Source organism: Cheilinus undulatus, linkage group 21, assembly GCF_018320785.1.
Source record: "Cheilinus undulatus linkage group 21, ASM1832078v1, whole genome shotgun sequence".
NCBI lineage: Eukaryota > Metazoa > Chordata > Actinopteri > Labriformes > Labridae > Cheilinus > Cheilinus undulatus.
Genome location: NC_054885.1, coordinates 18570797 through 18592342, shown reverse-complemented (window position 1 = coordinate 18592342; position 21546 = coordinate 18570797). Strand labels below are relative to the sequence as shown.

Sequence of the window (21546 nt, the reverse complement as noted above, 5' to 3'; positions counted from 1 at the left end):
AGGAAGTCACATACATATTATGTAACCTGGGCAGAGTGGGGAGGTTTTAAAGCCGGAAAATTACTGACTTACGACGTGTGTCTGTGTCATCTGCCATTGCCAATGTGACACAGCAGCACGTCGCTGCTGCCATCACTGCAACCATCATTTAGTGTGCATAAAACACATCTGCGTATGTGCTCTAACGTTATTGTTTCTCCATTTCATCTGATTTGATTAACTTCCTTTCAGACAGTCAGCCTGGGAGGGGGCTTCTTCTAGGGGGTCATGACCTGACATTTCATAACATCCCTACCATGACTGGATGATGGTATTAGGTTGACAGCCATCACAAACGTATACATCATGTCCGCACACGTTTAGGTGAATAGTTCATCAGATTATGTTTCTCTATGACCTTAATTATCCAATGCAATCATTTCACCTTTCATTTATCTCACTGTCCCTATTTTTATGTCCATTTGAATAAATTAACCTGGATTCTGGAGTTTTTAACCTTTAATCTTGCCCTTTCTACATCTCTGACACCTTATTATATGCTCACCTACTGATTTACTGCTTTTAAAAACATTGCCAGAGACATGTTTTCTTCAGTTTTAAGGGCCATTTAGGGCTTAATTTCAATGGATGAAAGAATATACTCAACTGAACTCTCACATTAACATTGAAAAAAGCTATAAAGTATTAGAAACTTTGGCTAAGTCTGACATTTGTCAGACTTAGTTGTAGCTTTCCTACAACATAGTAATCATTTCTGTGATTAGAACTTATGAGTTCATCACCTGGACTCTCCATTGAAGTTTAAGTTATTCATATGTGAGCCAAGGCAGGTGAGCGAATACTTTTTGCAATATAGTGAATGTCCCCGAAAGTCTTAGGGATCATCAAGATGTTTTTTTAGCAAATGAGAGATGAACCTTTGTGTTCCTTTGCTCAGCAGTGGTTTTCTCCCACAGATGCCATTTGCTCAGTGTCTTTGTTGTTGTTGAATCATGAGCACTGACCTTAACTGAGTCAAGTGAAGCCTGCAGGTCTTTAGATGTTGTGACCTCCTGGATTAGTTGTTGATGCACTCTTAGACTCCTGGGAAGGCTCACCACCATTCCAAGTTTTTCCCTTTGTGGATAATGGCTTTCACTGTGGTTCGCTGGAGTCCCGAAGCCTTATAAAATAGCTTTGTAACCCTTTTCAGACTAATAGATGTCAGTGATTTTGTTTCTCATATGTTCTTCAATTTCTTATGATTGAGGTATCTTAAGAAATTGAAGTCGATAATCCTTTATCTCCCTTTTTCCCCTAGAACCCTTTTTATAGATACTATACAGATCTACCTTGTTAGATATTGGTTTATGTGAAATTGATTTGAGGCTTTTTGAGTGGCCTGAACTGAGAAAGGCACCTAAGGGTCCTTCCCAGGGATTTTTTTGGACTATCAAACTCTTTTAAGATGCCTTTTCATTTACTCTGGACTTGTTATACATGCTGAAATCTCATCTTGTTTATTTCTTATTCATACCTCATATTTGATGCGCACATTTGCCATTAGCTTGAGGCCCCTTTAACCATGAGGCCCCAGGTAATTGCTTACCTTAACCTAATGGTAGACCTACCTTTGCTGAGTGGTCAGAGAATATTGTCACTAGGAGTGTCACAAGTCTGATACATGCAAGGCCACCCATGGGAGGAAGAAAGGGGGAGCTTTTCTGGGGCCCAGTCAAATAGGGGGCCCATGAAGGTCAGCAAAATCATGGGGGGGGGGGGTCAGTGTAGTGCAACCGTCTCTGAAACAAAACTCATCTCCTTGCTGTGACTAAAAAGCCACAGACAGAGAAAAAGGTACACTATCACCTTTATGTGCTTCATTGTTGTTGTGCTACATCAAAGCAGAGGAGGTACTGTCTAAGTATTGGAAAACAAAGTGCCTGGTTCCCAGACCAAGTCATGTTGAGTGGAGTTTCACAGATACTGATAGTGGAAATGCCCCAAAAGCAATGAGACATACTGATTGGTCCACTGGGAGCACCAAAATCAGCACAACAGAAAGTCTGTCACGGGAGCTTTTAAGCTAGAGTAGACCAATAAGAAACTATTTCAATAATTAGACTACATCTGACAAGTGGAACTATACAGATGACCTCATGCTGTCCTCACAGCAACACCTTGTTTGCATACCACAAGGTCCGATCCAGGGCTTTTTGTGATCTAAAGGCTTCAGTGCCACAGGACTTGGGCCGAGGCTTGGTCATGGCAACATCTGGTGTTTGCTTTCTCTTGTGGGTCTCTGTGTGAGCCACCTCAGGCTGCCCTATGAGGCTGGGAGCAGGTGTCAGGCAGGAAAAGGCAATGGGGTTCACAGCAGCATGAAGCCCCGGGCCTCTGCAGCTCCACGGGAGAAGATATCGGGGGAGACAGAGGGGGTTGAAAGTTGTCTCTGTGGATGTTCACTGCCAATAAAGACAGAAAGAGAGAGAGATCAATTAAAGAAAGAAGAGTCAATAGGAAAGATGGTTTAAATATATCATGGAAAACATGAAAATAAAGAAAGGAGAAGGGAGGGGAAAGGTGAAGGTATAATGTCACAGTCATGAAGGATAAATCTGGAAGTAAACAGGATGGAGGAAGCAGAGGATCAAGTGAGGTGGAAATGAAAGGTGAATGACAGAAAAACAGATATCATGAGAGATTCGGGGGAGACAGGAAAGCTGGAAGTTGCGTGACGGGATTAAAATGTGTATCTGGTGTCATAAATATGGGAGAAATCCACGCTCGATTACTCTGTGTTGTCGTGTTTGACAGTGGCAGTGTTCCACCACGCGGCCCAGCAAGCCTTTGCTTTGGCAACATGTGCCTCGCTGCGATGACGCACACCACGCTTAACAAGAAGGAGGGGAACCAAACACAAACACGTCCCTTCGTACGGAGCACTTAGACACAAAACAGAGCCAGGCTACTAAGCTCTGCCTGTGATGTTCTGTGGTGCCGTAAACAGCAGCGTAGAGGTTCATATCATGGCCAAGGTTGGCTGTTTCCTTAGAGGACACTTCTCAATACTCTGTTTGTCTGACCTGCCAAGTCCACTTAGCTGCTCTGCTCACACTCATAATTTACTTTTTTTTTTAATCCAGCAGTTTTTCAAAATAGCAGCTATAAATCATCTAGAATTACTGGAAAGTGCAGTCAACACACATTAAGAAAGGAAAAGCATGTACAAAAAGCAATCTTTTTGTTTGTGAAGCACATTTTTCACTTTTTTTCTCAGTGCACTTCAGCCAAACTTTTTGAAACAGAGCTTAACATGGCATGGGTTACCTGCATGTTTGTGAGACATCCATCAAGACTGAACCATATGTTCAGATTTTGGAGTTATATATGCCAAGTAGGTCATGCCTTTTTAATAGGAAGAGTCCAGATGATAACGTAGCATACCTACAGTCCCAGCTTGTCACCCGATGTGTTTGGCGGATTATAAAATCTGACAAAATCATGAATGGTAAAATATCCCACTTTCAAAATATCAGAAATTGTTCCCTTGAAAGCTTACAGAGTAAGAAGAGGTGATAGTACAAAGTGGTAAACATAACACTATCCCATTTTTTTCTCTATTTTAAGGCCAAGTCCACACCTTGATGGGTATCTTTGAAATTTTTCTCTTCTGTCTTCAAAAATATTCCTGTCCATACATGCAACATTCACAAAACATCTGACTTTTTTGCAGGATGCAACAAAACAACCAGTCACGTGCTGTCAAAAGTGCGCCATGTCAGTGGTAGTTGTTCACTGTGCAGGCAAAGCAGTTTTCTCAATCAGCAACAGTGTCCCTGATGCGCATAAAGTCTCTGTGCAATGACTTTTTCATTTGCAAAGTTTTCCCATCAACCAGATCAAGATCTTATCCAAAACCACCAATGTTTCCGGTCGGCTTTGGGTCTTGTCTGAACCAGCAGGGACCTCTGTAATCCATTCAGGCGGGAGAGCAGCTGTGTGCATATATGTGCAAGCATGTCAAAAGTCCAAAGTGACAACGTCACACACCAGTGACATCAAACAGAGAAGACACTGGTGCACCATGGGATGTTGTACGCAAAATCTCACTTTTTTCCATCCACACATAATCACTGTTATCAGAGTTAGTGACATAAAATGCTGTTTCTGTGTGTACAGTAGGTCAAAATACAAAGAAAAATCTCTTTTTGCAAAACTTCCAGCCTACATGTGTAGAAGGAGTATTCATTTTTGAATATTTTGGAATGACAGCAAGAAAAGGAGCCACAGGATGGATGTGAACTAAGACCACCTGCATGTTTTTGGCGTTCCAAAACTGAAAAAAAAAACAAAGGTACAAGACTGGGTCCATATTTATTTACAAGGAGAAAGGAACTATGTATCCCACAAGCCGATTGCGATTCATTCGGTGCATTGTTAACAACAGCTTTTAAAGCTTTCAAACCATGTATGCACCTATTTTCTACACCTATCTTTATTGTAGTGTTTACATTTGAAATGATGTTGTATTGCGTATGTATCACTTCATTCTGCAGAGGTATGTATTGTCACCATTAACAGTTGACAGCCTTAATTGGTGAGCTCAGCAGACATTTCCATGGTAACCAGAGACCCCATCAATCAAAGATGTCGCTGTGACATTCATGATTGTGGGTATTGTAGTATTTTTGTCAGAGATTGCAGATAAACTATGTTTTTCTTAAAACAAAGTTGTTATCTTACAAACTTTTTGTCTTCTACAGGATTATAATATAGTTTCACTCTCAGGTAGCATGAGAAGTCTGACTTGGATTTTTCTGATAATATGGCTAATAATCAAATCTGACATGGAGAAAGTGAAAGGGATTGTACTTCCGTAACCACACTGTTGAGCCCTATAACAGTCTTTGCATATGGGTTGTACAGACACAGGAAATAGGCTACAGGCATCCCATCCCAGCTTTTTTAAAATGTATTACTGGTATCACTTTCAAAGTGGAGATGTAATTTTCCAAAAACAATGACTTCTCTCAGTTCTTCAATTTACATTTTTAAAGGTTTTACAGCATATCTCAACATTTCAGTCAGGACCACTTTGTCCAGCAACATCTGTTTTGGGGTCATGAATATTTTTTTCTTTATTAGCATTTATTAGTTTGCACTTATTGACATTATACATATTTTGCAGTGTGGCTGTCCTGGGATCCTACATAAAAAAGCATTAAACAGTACATGTTCCTGCCTGTCCTGTGCATACAAGGAAAGCCTGGGGCAGGGAGAATAGCAGCAAATAAACTCAGAGCTGAGCAGACATCAGTGACAACTGAATGACATTGATTTGGTCAGATGAAGGTTAAAGGAGGAGCTGGGGTGGAGGAAGGTTGCAAAAAGTGGCTTGCAGAGGGAACAGTAAAGAGTAGCATGCTGGAGTAGCTTAAGAGTCAGCATTAGAGTGATTAGCCAATCACATGGCTGTCGTCTGATGAGGGCTTGCGTGAGATCAGCTGATCTCAATTATATGAGATCAGCACTATATGCTCAATTTTTAGGAAAACTTGTGAACAATGGAAAATGGAGCAGACCAACCACAGGGACTTCTCAAACTGCTCTAACCTCTCTGCTGAAAGTCTGCTTTCAACTATGGCAATATTCATCACTGATGCATCACATACATTTTGAATTTTGAATATTTGTATTTTTTCTCTTTTAAATGTATTGAAACAAAAATTAAAACAAAGTGTGTGCCAGGGTTCAAACAAAACGTTACAGAGGCACAGCCAAGCATTTACTTTGAGGACATAGAGTTCACTGTGAACACTCTGACCTACAGAAAAGAAGGGACTCTAAGTTGTAGCTGGGGCTGAATAAGTCTAAAAACCCTCTTTTCCATGGTCCCTCTGTTTGTGAGGGTGTATGTCATGTTTGGATGGTGGACTCTGAGGATCAAACATGCTAAGAATGTTCTGAGTGGTGTGGAAAGGCAATTTAGATCGACTAAATCTAAGCTTTAAAACATCCTAAAGCTGGATCATTTGGAACTTAAGCATCAGAAGACTGTCTGTTCTACACACACGTTTCACTGTAAATGTATCTGTGAATCAGAAAGCTATAATGAGTGTTTCTCTGCTCTACTGACCGTGACATGAGCTCTGACCTGACCAGTGTAAACTTGCTTTTCAACTGCTGACCCACCCATCAACAGGGCAGCAGCTCTAATGAAGTGAATGAGGCCCCTGGCAAGAGCTGTCAACATTTTGATTTATGAGGCTTTGTGCTGCATGAATACCATTAATAAAACATTGTTGATCAGTTCAATAATTCATATGTTTATGACTTCCCTTTATGTTTGTGTTTGTTTGTAGATCCGGCGCAGGAGGCCCACACCTGCCACCCTGTTCAGAGTAGCTGACCAGTCATCTCCTGAGGATGATCAGTCCACCCATCAGGTAAAGGTGAAGTCAAGATGATTTTCTTTAATAAGTGTCCGTGCACACTCGTCTGTTCTCTATGTGCACCATTTGGAATTTATGCCACGATCAAGTGACACAAAGCTCACATTTGATCAGCTCCACTGTTTGCCTCAGCAAAGAAAATTATTTTTTATTGATTTCTTTTTGTTAGAATATATTTTTGGGCCTTTGGGGGCGGCAGTAGCTCTGTCTGGAAGGACTTGGGCTGGGATTCAAAGGGTCGTCGGTTCAATTTCCGGTCAGACCATATCTGGACTTTGGTCTGGTAGCTGGAGAGGTGCCAGGCCACTTCCTGAGCACTGTCAAAGTGCCCTTGAGCAAGGCACTGAACCCCCAACAGCTCACAACAGTGCTTCAACGAGAACAGTGAGGCCATCACTCTGACATCTCTCCATTAGTGCACGTCCATGGGGATCCTGTTTGTGCATGTGTATTTGCATGTAATTCAGACTATGTGTGTGTAGCATGTATAACAATAGAGTGTAAACTGTGAATTTCCCCTTGTTGGACTAATAAAGGAATATCTTCTTCTTCTATATATCTTCTTCTTCTGGGTCATTTGATGTGCCAGTCATCATAAACTCATGTTGTGTGTGGTCAACTGTTGTTCAAACAAACACTGTAGCTGAAAGTTAAGCTTGACTGGCAAATATTAGGGCCCAAGCACTGAAAAAATGTAACTGCCTTATTGAGACTACTCCAGTGTTCTTTGATTGCAGTTTTCAGTAAACCAATTCCCCATAAACCATTACGAGATACCTAACACTAGTTAACCAATAACAAAGAAGTAACCTCCTGCTAGTCAACCATTAAAGAACAAGCAACAAACTACTAGTTAACCTTTTACAAATAAGGAACTAACTACTAGTTAACATTAACGAATGAGCACTTACTACTAGTATTATACACATTTGAAATGTTTGACCAAGCATTTGTTATGCATTTAAGAATGGACTAGAAAAGCACTCGGAGAGCGCAGACCTCCACCATTAGTCCTATCTCCCAATTGTACAGAATCCTTTAAAAAATTCCTGAATCCAGACAGTGATCTGGATCACTCCCAAAATCTAATCAGTTCTTCCTTATGCCATTTCTGACATTTCCTGAAAAATTTTTATCAAAATCCATCCATAACTTTTTGGGTTATGTTGCTAACAAGCTAACTAACAAACACTGCCCATCACACAACCTCCTTGGCGGAGTTAATAACTACCTACAGGTTAATCAAAATCAAATGTATAACCATCTATTTGTTTACCTTTATTTAACCATAACTTAACAAATAGGTATGGCACTCACGTAACACTTAATATTGATTGCCATTACTGAATGAGTTACTAACAACTACTTAACCATTAGTTAACATAACTTCCCAAATAGATAATTTACACAAATTTTGCATGTTTAGTAGGTAATTAATGTAGTTACTAGTAACTAGAACTAGTAGTTGTTGTACATTTGTTACTATGCATTTGTTAATGGTTGACTTATCGTTTGTTATTGATTCATTTATAGTTAACCAGTACTTAGTTACTCGTTTGTTTATGGTTAACTTGTTATCAGTAATACATTTATTTATGTTAACTAGTAGTGAGTTACACATTCATTGATGCTTAACTTGTAGTTAATAGTTAAAAGCCTACTTACTATTTGAAATATGTGCACCTTGTCTGTATGTTAAGTACTGTTATGTGAGGGTTAACTAATAGTTAAGTTATACATTCATTAATAGTTAATTAACACTGTTATATATTTGTTACCTACTAATTATTCAAAATGAGTGTACCTCATCTATTTGTTAAGTAATTGTTAACTAATGGTTACCTACTAGTTTGTGACCTTCAGTACCTAACTGTGCAACAGGTACAGAAACCTTTTTGTAATGTGTTTAGTAAGGAAAATTTGCACAAACATCAGAACTGTTGAAAATGTATCTTTTATACGGTTCCCACGCGTTTGTAAGGCTTGATAGCACCATAGAACTACTGGGATGTCCACTTTTTCACGGAGGGCCACATACAGAAAAAACATCTAAAAGAAGGTGTCACTTTTATGTAGCTCACCTTTAGTTTATTTAAGTAAAACCAATCCAATGACGGTTCAGAAATGCTTAGTGATTGAGTATGATTAAAGGAAAAATAGACATGGCAAGGAAAACAGCCTTGCATCATCATTTACCTTGCTATCCTGAGATCTACAAAAAGCCTCTTGGTGCCATGCAAAGGCACTGGCCTTAGCATGGTGAGCCCTCAAATTTGCATGATTTGCCATGAAACAGGAAGTTGCTTTTATCTTTGCTTTTCATAGTTTGTGCAGAGACTTTGACATTCATCAGCTTAAGGAAAAAAAGTTGAGATGCATCATACTGTATGGTTTGTACTTTATGTCGTCAAAACGTTCATGTGAGAGATAACCTTTGGGTAAAACTCCAGGCTAATGTTTCTTTTGTGTATTTTCAGTGGGTCGTAGGAGAAAACGGAGTGCTCAAGCCCAAACGTGTCAATCCAAATGTATACCAACCCCCATCACTCAAAGGTAGGTGTGGATTGTCGGAATTAAGTTACGTGTAATGTTTTTGTGTTGTGGTTCATCCTTGTGGTAAAGTCCTTCTTGTTTCACCGCACTTCACTGCTGTTCCCTTCATCCACGCTTCATGATATGTCAGCAACCAAACGCATCAAAAGCATGTGACAGATGGTTAGATATGAATGAAAAGCCTTCATTTCTTCTTGTGTATGATATGCACAGGCTTGTTTTCATGTGTTGCTGCTCTTAGTGAGCGATCAACAACAGGGTGTGTGTTTGTGTAACAGATAGAGAGAAAGGGAGAAAGGCAGAGATTAGAGCGTGACAGCTGTGAGACACTGAGTGTGAGTCTAGGAAAGTCTGGATCATCCTGGATTACAGTCAGTTGTGTGTACAGCTGCGGTACACACAAACAATTACACACATGAACACCATATAGGCAAGACAGAGTGAACAGGAGAGACGTACTTTATTTGCATTTTCCTGTGCATCGCTTTTGGTCGTAAACGAGGCAAAAATCAATGTTCAGAAGCAGTCAGCAGACCTTAGCTGAGTGGTGATTTCTGTGTTGTTGCATGTGGAGTGATGATATAATGACCCCAGGAAGCAACATTTACTGCATCAGAAATCTGCCCTTCAGAGAGCGAAAGAGAGAGCTCCCTTGGACTCAATTTCAGTTACATAACACACCTCAAGCCTGGATAAGTGACCTGCCTCAGAGCCGCTCTGAGTGTCTGAGGGTGAGAAGGACTGATGGAGTGATGGAGGGAGAAGTCAAGGTGACCCAGAGGTAGTGAGAGTTAAAGTAATAGCACAAAAGAGAGCTGAGTGTGCAGAAAGACAGTCAGCAGTACCTAGAAGAGACTAGAGTTGAGAAAATGGATAGAGGAAATAAATAAAATGGATACACAAGGAATCATAGTGGAATGAATTATTACAGATGTCTGTCTAACTGTCTACCTGTAAGTGTATGAGCTTATTTGGCAACTAACTTGAAGGGCTGGGAAATATGGACCAAAAATCATGTGCAGATATTTTTTGCTTAGTGCCAAATTTTAGTAACTCTTTACAATAAGGTACACACATTCTGCAGAGTTAGTTTGTAGCAAATGCATAACTAAGTAATAGTTAATCATAAGTTAACTATAACTTGAAAAGGTTCCGTACAGAAATTTTAAATTGTTAGGTGGTAGGTAATGAATGTATAACTCATATCTAGTTAACAAATGGGTGACTAACTAACTACTTAATTATTAGTTCACAAATATCTCAACAACTTAACAAATAGACGTAATGTACTCAGATTTTAAATTAGTAGGTAGAAAAGTAAAACTGACTGCTAGTTAATTATCAACTAATATCTAACCATTAATGAATGATTAACTAGTGAACAATTTGCTTATCATTACTGAACAAATGGATAAGGTACTCATATTTCTAAAGTATAAGTAGGTAACAGATGTCTAACTAACTAATTACCATTAATAAATGTCTATCTACTTGTTAACCATTAATAAATGTGATACTACTAGTTTGCCATTAATTAGTTAACTAGCTACTAGTGAACAATTAGTTAGCCCTGACTTAACACATGGATGAGGTAAAACAAAAGATTTTAGTAGTTTAGTAGTTAGTAGGGAACAAATGTATAGCTAACTATTAGCTATTATATTAACGAATATAACTAACTACTATCCATCCATCCATTTTCTATACCGCTTATCCCGTTAAAGGTCGTGGGTGTGCTGGACCCTATCCCAGCTGTCACTGGGCGAGACAGACAACCAGGCATGCTCACATTCACACCTACGGCCAATTTAGTGTCATCAATTAACCTAATTAGCATGTCTTTTGGTGGTGGGGGGAAGCCGGAGTAGCCGGAGAGAACCCACGCAACCCACGGGAACATGCAATCTCTGCACAGAAAGGCCCTGAACGGAGGGTGAATCAGGGACCTCCTTGCTGTGAGGCAACAGCGCTAACCCCTGCGCCGCCATGCAGCCCATTAACTAACTTTTAGTTAACCATTAATGAATGACTCAGTAACAAATAATTCAAATATTAGTTGTCCATAACTTAACAAATTGATATGGTACAGACATTTTGTGTAGTTAGGAGGCAACAATTGTACAACTTACTACATTAACATTAGTTAACCATAACTCACCAAACTGAAAAGGGACTCAAATTTTGCTTAGTGGGTAACAAGTGTAGTTAGTTATTCATCAATAGTCAACAAGTGCAGTGCTTAACAAATTTATTATTAAACACACCCTAACCCTAACCAAAGTCAGGTTTATGCCACAGCTGCCCTAAATTAACAGCATTGGTAATTACCAAAATCATTTTTAATGTTTCTGCAATGGTTAATACACCAATATGTAGAAGCTCTTTAACCCAAATGATATTTTTAATGCTAAAATATAATTATTATTGTTATCCATGAATTTTCAAATTTACTGATTTACAAAAAAACTGAAAAAATAGTAAAGCACATAAATCTTTCTTGATTAATATGTCAAATTATAGTTATTTACTTTCATTCCTGAATATAAAAGATGAGTTTAAGTGGTTGAATGTTATGCTTGATTATTTTCTGACTTCATCCAGTGAGCCGGCTCAAATTTGGGTGAATTCAGTTTGAAATCCCTCATTCCTGTTCAAAATGGTAAAACGTGGAGAGCTCACTGAAAATGAAAGAGTTCACATTAAAGCACTTCGTAATGCTGGATGGTCTTTGAGACAAATATGACAGGTGGTCTAATAAATTTGTTAAGCACTGTACATACTGTAGTTACTTATTTGTAACTCGGTAACTTTTCATCATTTTTAAACAATATTTGTTAAAGTTTGGTTGACGTATGGTTAACTAGTAGTTAGTAATACAGTTGTGAGTGTTTTACCAGTAGTTAACACTGTTAACTAGTGGTAAAATAGTCAGTTAGTTATACTGTACATTCCTTAACCTGCTTCTGTTTTAAATGTCTGTGCCTTACCTATTTGTAAAGGTTAAATAATGATTAACTAGTAGTTAGGTACTCATTCATTAAAAGTTCACTAGTAGTTTGTTAATCAGTCAGTAGTGATTAACTAGTAGTTGGTTACTCATTCATGAATGGTTAACTAGCAGTTAATCATTTGTTAATGGTAAACTTGTGGTTAGTTATGCATTTGCTACCTATTAATAATTCAAAATGTGTGAACCCTATCTATTTATTACTTAACGTTAACTCATGGTTAACTCATAGTAAGTAATAATTGGTTAATGTTATCTAGTTGTTAGTTTCTTATTTGTGACCTACTAACCATTTAAAATGTGTGTACCTTATCTATGTGTAAAGTTATGTTAACTAATGTTTAACTAGTAGTTAGTTACTCATTTGTGTGTACTACTGCCCTGATGAAGGCCTTTATGGCTGAAACATGTTGGCATGTTTTTATGATTCTGTGGCCCTCATGAAATAAAGGCTTCTGTCTCCTCAAAGCTTTAAGCTGGATTCCCACACTGGAGAGACACATATTTGTTAGGCAGTTTTTAAACTTTCAAAACCCATGAAGCACTCCATGCACCTGCTTTCTAAACATGAAATCTGTTTGATGACAACAGAATCAGAAGTCCTTTTTAAATTAGACTATCAAAATAGCAGAAAATCTCCTCCATGCTGTGAAATAGTGCTAAAAAATGCAACATTTCAGTGTTTTGGGGTTGTCACATTTCTCCTACTTATATCATTCAAATTCATCATACCAGGGAAACCTTATTAGGGGAATAATCTCATTTTCAAATGTGTCCTGGCAAAGACAGCAAGCAGCACATTCAACACAGACAAAAAAAGAGCAATTACGAATGCAGATCAACCAAATCCTGGACACAGAGCAGAAAGTCATCAGTCAAAACATTTACAACCTGATGCATCTTCCTGCAATGCCTTCAATCTGATTTTAAAAAGATTTAAAGAGACAAACTCCCACATACACACATGTTCCTGCAGCAGATAGAGTCACAGGGTGAAGACGGTAGCCTTAAGCACTTTTCACATGAATAAAATCACACAAGTATGATGGGAGCAGGTTAAGTATAGCCCAATAAAGATACGATAATGACTAGTGGGCAATGAAGGCCAATCAGTTCAATCAAACATATAACAGTAATAAGTTAAGGAATTGCTGTAAACAATGTTTGTACTGACCATAGGCCTGGCATCTATTATTTTACAAATCAGCAGAAACTTTGTGATATCAACAGTAATATTTTACCTTTGATTTTATAAATATACCTCAAAAGTCTAACATATTTCCCAGCCCCACAAACTTGGATGTAATCAAATAAAACGCTGACAGTGTGAAGTGTGGTAAAACCAAACCAACAAATCCCATGACTCTTTCCCTGTCTGTGTTCATGTGTTTATGCTCCCCTCTCCTCGTGTGTGTGCTGTGTTTCCCCGTGAATAGCTGTGCAGAAGATGGCTGAAGCACATATGCAGAACCTAGGTGTCTACCCCCCCTTGGAAGACCCTTTTGAGGCGGATGAGGACGAAGACAACTGGCAGAGGCAGGAGGGAGAGGACACGTTTCCCGCCAAGGCTGCTGGTGAGAGGGGGAGGCTCTCTGTCAGACAGCAGCTCTGCACACAGCCGTAGCATTGAAACACTTCTGTTGTGTTGGAGTAAGAATACACCCTAGGGCACTTTAACACTGCTATTAACAGAATTACTGTCAGTGTGCTTTTATTTTGAAGGATTGGTTTGGCAAGTAGGTGATATGTTTGCCTTCCCATGTAGCTGCACAGGCAAACCAAGGATCAGACAGGTGGAGTGATGTCACTTTTTCAGCACAGATTTGATTAAGTTATAGAAAAATTAACCTTGACCAGGTTTTCTTTATCCCAGTGTATTAAGTGTACTTCTATATACTTAAAGATCAGAGTAGTTTGAATGTAATCTGGAACAAAGCAGTGTTAAAGTATCTGAAGGTGTATTTTTCCCTCCAGTTTGTTTGAATGAGAGTTTCTTCTTTCCTTTATATTGATCCTTTTGATGTCTTCTCACATTACTCATCCGACGTAAATATCAGGCCTCATTTTCCTTCCTAAAAAGAGGTCACCATCGATAAGCCTGTTTTAACAGTCAGTATGTTTACATGAACCATAAAGCAAGTTAGCTAACAAGTAAGCGAGCAGCTAACCGGCTGTATTGATTGAAAAAAAACTTGGACCAACTTTCTTACTCTGAGCATTTCAGAGTACACACTTTACTTTCAGTACCGTTAAATGAACTCCTTACCTCTAACTTATAGTGAAATCCAAAGGTAGATGATAATGCACCTTAGTAATTTACAGTGCATTCAGAAAGTATTCCAACATCGTGGACAGTCATTTTCAGGTCTCTCCAGAGATGGGTTCAAGGGTTCAAGTCATCCAGAAACATGATTTCTTCTCTGGGCCAAAGCTCCTGACCAGTCTCCAGTGTGTCTATCCATATCATATCCAATCAATTCAGCTGATCACAGTCAAACTCAGATCAAGGTGTAGAGATTAATGAGAATAAAAATTAATGTAAATGATTTTAGCATCAGGCTGCATAACAAAATAGAAAAAAAGTGAAGGAGGTCTGAATACTTTCTGAATGCACTGTATGCTGATCATGCTCTGAATCAAAGCCTGGCATCAGTGCGGTCTGATTGAGGTGTAAACATGCAAGATAAAATGAGCTCTAATGATGTGTTTGCCTGAGATTTGTTTTATATTTTATATTCTCTCACTGTTACTGCTGTTGTCCGAGATGGTTCGTCCTCCACTGGGGCTCTGAGTATTTAGTCTCCCTCTCCCCACACTACAACATCATGCCTGGTTTTTTTTTTTTTTTCCATTTTATGCACCAAGATCATAGTTTTTTAATCTCTCTTACATCACATGAGCACAGCAGCATGTCATTCAGAATTAGCACTCTGTCAGCCATGATGACAGTCTCACTGTTTAAATCTCTGGGCAGAAAAATTTGAAACCCAAAATACCAGGACAGGATGTGGAAGATCCTCATGTGGCTTCTTTGATCGCAGTTCATCTGTTCTTTCAAGCCACACAGTTTGAGCTCGGCCTGTGTGATCGCAGACAGAGGACAAATGAAGAAAAGCAAATGTAATCAGGAAGCTTGAGCTACATCTGATGTACACATAGAGCCAGGACAGGAATAAACTGTCTCCAAACCGTCTCCTTCTAAGGCCGATACTCTTTGTTTCTAGATGTCTGAACACATGAAGTCAACACAAATCCTTTAGCTACTTTTTATATAATGCAACCCTGATTTGATAACAACCCAAATGATCCTCAAAACATCTGAAAACACAGCCATAATCTCAACAAAAGTCAAAGATATTCAGTTTATATTATGTCCCAAATTCCAAAAAAGTTGGCACACTGTAAAATGTAAATAGAAACAGAATGCAGTGATCTGCAAATATCATACACCCATATTTTATCACAACTGAACATAAACAACTTGTTAATTCTGAGATATTTTACCATTTCATGGAACATATTAGCTCATTTTGAATTTGATGGCAGCTACACATCTCAAAAAGGAGAGACAGTGCAACAAAAGGCTGGAAATGTAAGTGGTGCTAATGGAAAACAGCTGGAGGAGCATTTTGCAACAAATTACATTAACTGACAAAAGGTTAGTAACATGACTGGGTATAAAAGAAGCATTTTACAGAGTGAGAGTCTCTCAGAAATAAGGATGGGCAGAGGTTCACCAGTGTGCAAAAAGCTGCATCTAAAATGGCAAAGAAGTTGAACATCCCACCATCTACAGTGCGTAATATCGTCAAAAGATTCAGAGAATCTGGAGAAATCTCTGTGCACAAGGGCCAAGGCCAAATGTAAGTACTGGATGCTCATGATCTTCTGACCCTCAGGTGGCACAGCGTTAAAAAACGGCATGATTCTGTACTGGAAATCACTGCATGGGCTCAGCAACACTTCCAGAAGTTGTTGACCGTCAACACAGTTCGCTGTGCCATCCACAAATGCAAATTAAAGCAGTATCATGCAAAGAAGAAGCCATATGTGAAAAAAATCCAGAAACGCGGTTTCTTCTCTGGGCCAAAGCTCATTTAAAAGTAGACAGAATGGAAAACTGTTCTGAGGTCAGACAAATCAAAATTTGAAGCTCTGTTCAGAAACCACGTATGCCACGTCCTGCAGACTAAAGAGGAGAGGGACCATCCAGCTTGTTATCAGTGCACAGTTCAAAAGCCTGAATCTCTGATGCTATAGGGTTGCATTAGTGGCTATGGCGTGTGCAGCTTACACATCTGCAAAGGCACTATCAATGCTGAAAAGTATACAGTAGTTTTAGAGCCATGTTTCCCAAGAATATTTTTTGGGTGACCCACTTTTTACAAGCCATTGCAACCCAACAGCTTTGTTTTCTTTATGTTATTGCTGATCAAGTCTGCCTTCTGTGCTGTCCTTAGCTGGTTGGTTGAGCTGATAGCTGATGGGAAAAAATAATTGGGACTCAGTCTGATTCTGATCTGACCCTTTCTGTATAAGCCTGGAGGAAGCCACTTCACCTCTGTCACATAGGCTTTGTTTGCATGCTGCACCCTTTTGGCCCAGCATGCAAAGCTTGACTGTCTGGTCTGGAATAATGCATTTCTTTTTAGCCAAGCATTAAATACTGTAACAAAGAAACTCTGAAAATGCAAAAAACAAACAAACAAACAAAATTCTTGCAGGAATGAGTATTTTAGAGCAACATATGCTCCCCTTCAGGGAAGGCCTTGCATATTTGCAAGGTAACACTTAACCACATTCATCACAACAGCATGGCTTCACAGTGGAAGAGTCAGGGTGCTGAACTGGCCTGTCTGCAATCCTGACCACCAATAGAAAATGTTTGGAGCATCATGAAAGGAACAATTCAGCAGATAAAGCCTTTATATCAGACAAAAATGGGATAACATTCCTCTCCCAAAACTCTAGCAATTGGTCTCCTCACTTCCCAGACGTTTTTACACCGATGTTAAAAAAGAGGTAATGCTACACAATGGTAAACACAGCCCTGTCCCTACTTTTTTGAGACGTGTTGCTGCCATAAATTTAAAATGAGCTAATATTTTTCATAAAATGGTCAAATGTCTCAGTTTCGACTTCTTTGGAAATGGAAAATGGAAACTTTTTTGGAAATGGACTAGTGCTGGGCTCTTAAAACTTGAATTTTTGTTGCTATGGTATTGAACCAGATATCAATATCATCAAAGTTTTGAAGTCTTGTTTCCTGGTAAGGCTACAAGAAGTACGAGCAGTCCAGTCCACACATCCTCCATATGATTCATTTAATAAAAAGCCTCTCCTGACAGCTGTCTTTGTCCCCTCAGATCAACAGGAGACAGCGGGCACTGAGCACTCAGACAAGTTTTCCAGCGTGAGCGAGACGGCCCAGCAGACCCCGGCAGCACAGGAGGAAGAGGAGGGGGGAGACAAAATCAAAGAAACCACAGAGGAGAACAGTCGGGGGAGTAACTAAGAGAAGGAGAGATAGAGATAGAGATAGAGAGAGAGTGAGGGCGTTTAATGAAAGGGTTAAAATCTGAAGCATTCAGAAACAGACGAGCAGTGAGGGTTGAGTTTGTCAGCATGTAGAGACTTGATGAATGATACTTCCATGAATCCAACATGTGAGTCAGCTAAGATTTCAGAAGGACGGAGGGCCAGTGAGAGTATTAGGATGGGCCCTTATGAGCAGGTGGGGACTGATGTACTGACAGAGCAGACAGACGCTACTTTGGCCCTCGTGTCCCTTTGTTAATAATGAGAGTGGACGAGTCAAGGTCAACATGAGCAAACACCCTGTAAGACCACTCCTCCCTCTACCTTCATGCTTCTGCACACATCGTACAGTTCCTTTAAGGGGAGCACAAGAAACACAAAGTACACGCACACTCACTGGGCTCATTAGTAAAGAAGAATGTCTAATATAAACCTTTTTTAAAACACCCAAAAGTCTGTAAAAATGTACTTCTAACTTTGTCTTTAAACGTCCACCAACTTCACTGATCTGGTTTTAGAAGAACTCAGTATATGGCCCTTTAAGTAAATGTGCATCTGCTGCCATCTTGTGGTGAAAGTGATACTCCAACCTGACCTTTTGTCAAGATCTGAAAGTTTATACTCAGTTCTTTTCAGGAGTTTAAACCCAGTTTTATTGCTTTTAGTAATTTAATGATCAGGTTATGTGTCTGTGAACAGGTATTGTGATGTCCACTATTTTCCTATGGGATTTATTGAAGTAGCTAAGCAATAGGTCCTCACTGGAAATTAGGTAGTGTGCAATCCTGGAAAGGTTTCTATAAAACTGTTATAAATGTCGTCAGACTGTACCAGCGCGATACTGTATGTCAACCAGAACTCTATGAATCATAACTTGCAGTGGCTCTCTGCTGCCCTAGCCTCATGCACCACTACCACCTCATTAATGTGTGATCCAAATTACGTAAACCTCTTAAATCAAATCTATTCTAATGAAAAATGTTGCAGTTTGGACCTTAGATGGAACAAAACATATGAGACTTAGTAATGACAGGAAAAAACAGTCATGTTAGAAAGCGAGTCATTGCAGAAGTCCTGGAAGACAATGCAAGCATTTCATTTGCATTACATGTAAAAAGAAGAAGAGCTTGTTAAATGAACACATTATCATGGGAAAAACACCCCAAAACAAAGACTGTCACAGTGAGACACTGTCTCTGTCAGAATGTAGTGCCATAATTTACAACTTTTTTCCAGTTCTGATTTTTTTTTTTCAATTTAATTTTATTCACAAGCAAAGTCTAGCATTAACATTCATGAAATAACTACAAAGCAAACATTAAAGACTAAACATTTTAATAGCAAAGCTAGCTTTAGCAATGTGAGCTTTCCCAAAGTAGCTAAAGCTTATCTTGCTATTCAGATAACGTAGCTTATGTAGCTAACATCAGCTTCATAGCTCCGTTTGCATCGATATCCATGAGCTTCGTGAGTTTCAGCTGTAACTACATTCTCCGCTTAGCTAACACAGCTTGTGGCGCTACATTAGCCATGTTTGCTACTTTAGTATGTTTTCATGGCGGACGTGAGACCGTTTACTCAGCTTCATTAAATGTTTTGTAATAAGGTTCTGCAAGTCCGATTTTTAACTTTTAACTTTTGGCATCCTAACCCTTACCTTAACTCTTACCCTAACTTAACCGAAAGTTTCTGATTTCATTTTGAAAGTTTTAGCATGTTTTTCAATATCAGAGATTAGAGTAGATGTGGTGTCACAGTAATGGTCTGTAAGAGGAGGTGTCTGGGAGCTATGGACTCCAGCCAGACCCCTCTCCTGAAAACAACTCCACAACCAACTATTTGGGTCTTGGAGCTTGAGTTTTGAAACTGGCTAACTGTGGTTATTTTAAGCAAAGTTAAACTGATATAATACAATGTGAATCTGTATTAAAGAATATATCAGGGATAATATATTATCCCTTTAAAAGCATGCTTGAACTAAAAAAGAAAAGGTAAACACATATAAATATACACATATACAACAATAAACAATTAAACAATACAAAGATGATGGGAAAATATGTTTAATGCTTGTGTTAATTGATAAAGGATTATTAACACTCCCCATTGCACAGTGAGTGAATCAACTGGCAGGTAAGTCCCACAACCGGGGAAGAATATAAACCAAGGCTTGAATCTCACCACTGCCAAGAAATCCTCACAAACTCTAAGAAACATTTCTGGGGCGCAGACGGCCTAAAAGTTAGGTCACGCTACATGCACACAAATTCAAGGTTCAAGTCCGGCCTGTGACTCCTTTCCTGCATGTCTCTCCTCCTCTCTTTCATCCCAGCTACCAATTCAATCCACCGTCGTCCTTTATCAGTAAAGGCATAAAACGCCAGAATATAAATCTTGTACAAAGAAGGATTATCAAGGATGCACTGTTGCATTGGTTTAACATCAGTATGGCCTTGTTAACAAACACCGGCCATAAGCAAACTGGCATTGAAAACAGGATTTAGCAACTGGCTTGTAATACCCACAACCAGGGAAGAATATGAAATGAGTTTCAAATCTCACCACTCACGAACTTTAAGAAACACTTCTGGGGTGCAGATGGCCTTTAGGTTAGGTCCCAACCAATGGTTTAACATCAGTGTCAACCCATATCGGCCTTTTTTACAAACATTGGCCATCAGTAAACTGGCATCAAAAACATAGTTAAACAACTGGCAGGTAATACCCACAACCGGGGAAGGAAATGAACCAAGGTTCTGACTTACATAAGGCAAAGTCATACCTGTTGTCATGGTCAGGCATGAGATATGATGCCACAATGGGGTTTATACACCAAAGAAGTGACGAAAACATTTGTATAGTGTTATCAATCAGCTAAATTATTATATTACACATCAGCACTAGCTCTAATTTTCACAACTGATGCCTCTCTAAGGACTTTATCAGTTATTTTTCATATTAAGAAGAAACACCAGAAAGATCTTGGTTGGAGTATCTCTTTATTCATGACTCAGTAATGAAGACCAACACATTTGTCTGTCATGGCCTAAAGGGAGCAGATATGAATGTGTATGTGGTCATTTCATACCACAGTTTTCATATAAATTTAATCTCTAAAGGGCAAAGCTACCTCTTATTTGTTTGTCTAAAATAAAACACCCAGAAATGGCCTCCATGATCGCACATCTGAGCTCAACTCATTTTGAACTGACAGGAATCATAAGAGTATAATGTTCAGTCTTTTCCAATACTGTTGACTCGTTTTGGATTTTCAGTGCTCACAGATCTCCTTTTGTATGTTAACACTTTTCTATTGTTATCTTTTTAATTGTTGTCTCATGATTCAAATGTCATGATCTGTCGTGAGAGCTATTTTTCTAATCAAACGAGCTGTGTTTGACATACTCTAGGATGTCTTCAAACATACAAGCACACAGCCTAAAACCAGACTCCACTGTGTGAATGATGTTTCAGCTAAACAGTCGAACTGTCTGTTTTGTCTTTTTACCACTGAAATACTTTGTCTTACTCTTTGTGGCATTATAAACAATTTGTAAATGTTTTAGTTTGATCTGATTAGCTTAAAATATAACTGAAGATAGAGGATCTGATGCCACAAGATTAATAAATTCTGCTGTTTGTATCATCTGGGATGTGGTTTGTATATAAAACTGTGTGAATCTTTTTTAACCTCTTACCTGCCTGACCTGTGGGATGTCAGGACAAGCAGAAAGTGTGTGTTTAAGGCTCTGCAGCTGATGCTGTCCTTTCCCTCTTTTTCCCCTTCCCCTCGCTTCCTGGGCCAGAAGAAATCAAATGCAGAAAGACGTGTGAACTCTTATGCCTATTCTGTCTTTATTTTATTTTCATTTTTTCCATTGTTTCTCGATGTGATGTGGTTGTTTCGAAGTGAGCAACACTATAATAACAAATAAAAGGTTTTCCTTTTCTCCTTTAAGCTTGTCATAATGTTGTATCTGGGAAATCCGAATAATTCTGTTCTTAACAAGAAAG

General features: G+C 39.0%; 1 protein-coding gene across 2 annotated transcripts in view; it reads left to right on the top strand.

Annotated features, from left to right (window-relative positions):
• The window catches only part of ppp1r1b (protein phosphatase 1, regulatory (inhibitor) subunit 1B), a 48154-nt gene extending 26979 nt beyond the window's left edge, over positions 1-21175 (top strand). The window contains exons 6-9 of one of the 2 annotated variants that reach the window (XM_041778627.1): positions 6345-6434; positions 8912-8987; positions 13431-13568; positions 17361-21175. In XM_041778627.1, coding sequence (XP_041634561.1) covers positions 6345-6434; positions 8912-8987; positions 13431-13568; positions 17361-17509 — 453 coding nt within the window. In that variant the 3' untranslated portion in view covers positions 17510-21175. The remainder of the gene's footprint in view (positions 1-6344; positions 6435-8911; positions 8988-13430; positions 13569-17360) is intronic. The other variant, XM_041778628.1, reaches the window with a different exon arrangement.
• Positions 21176-21546: the final 371 nt, after the last annotated feature.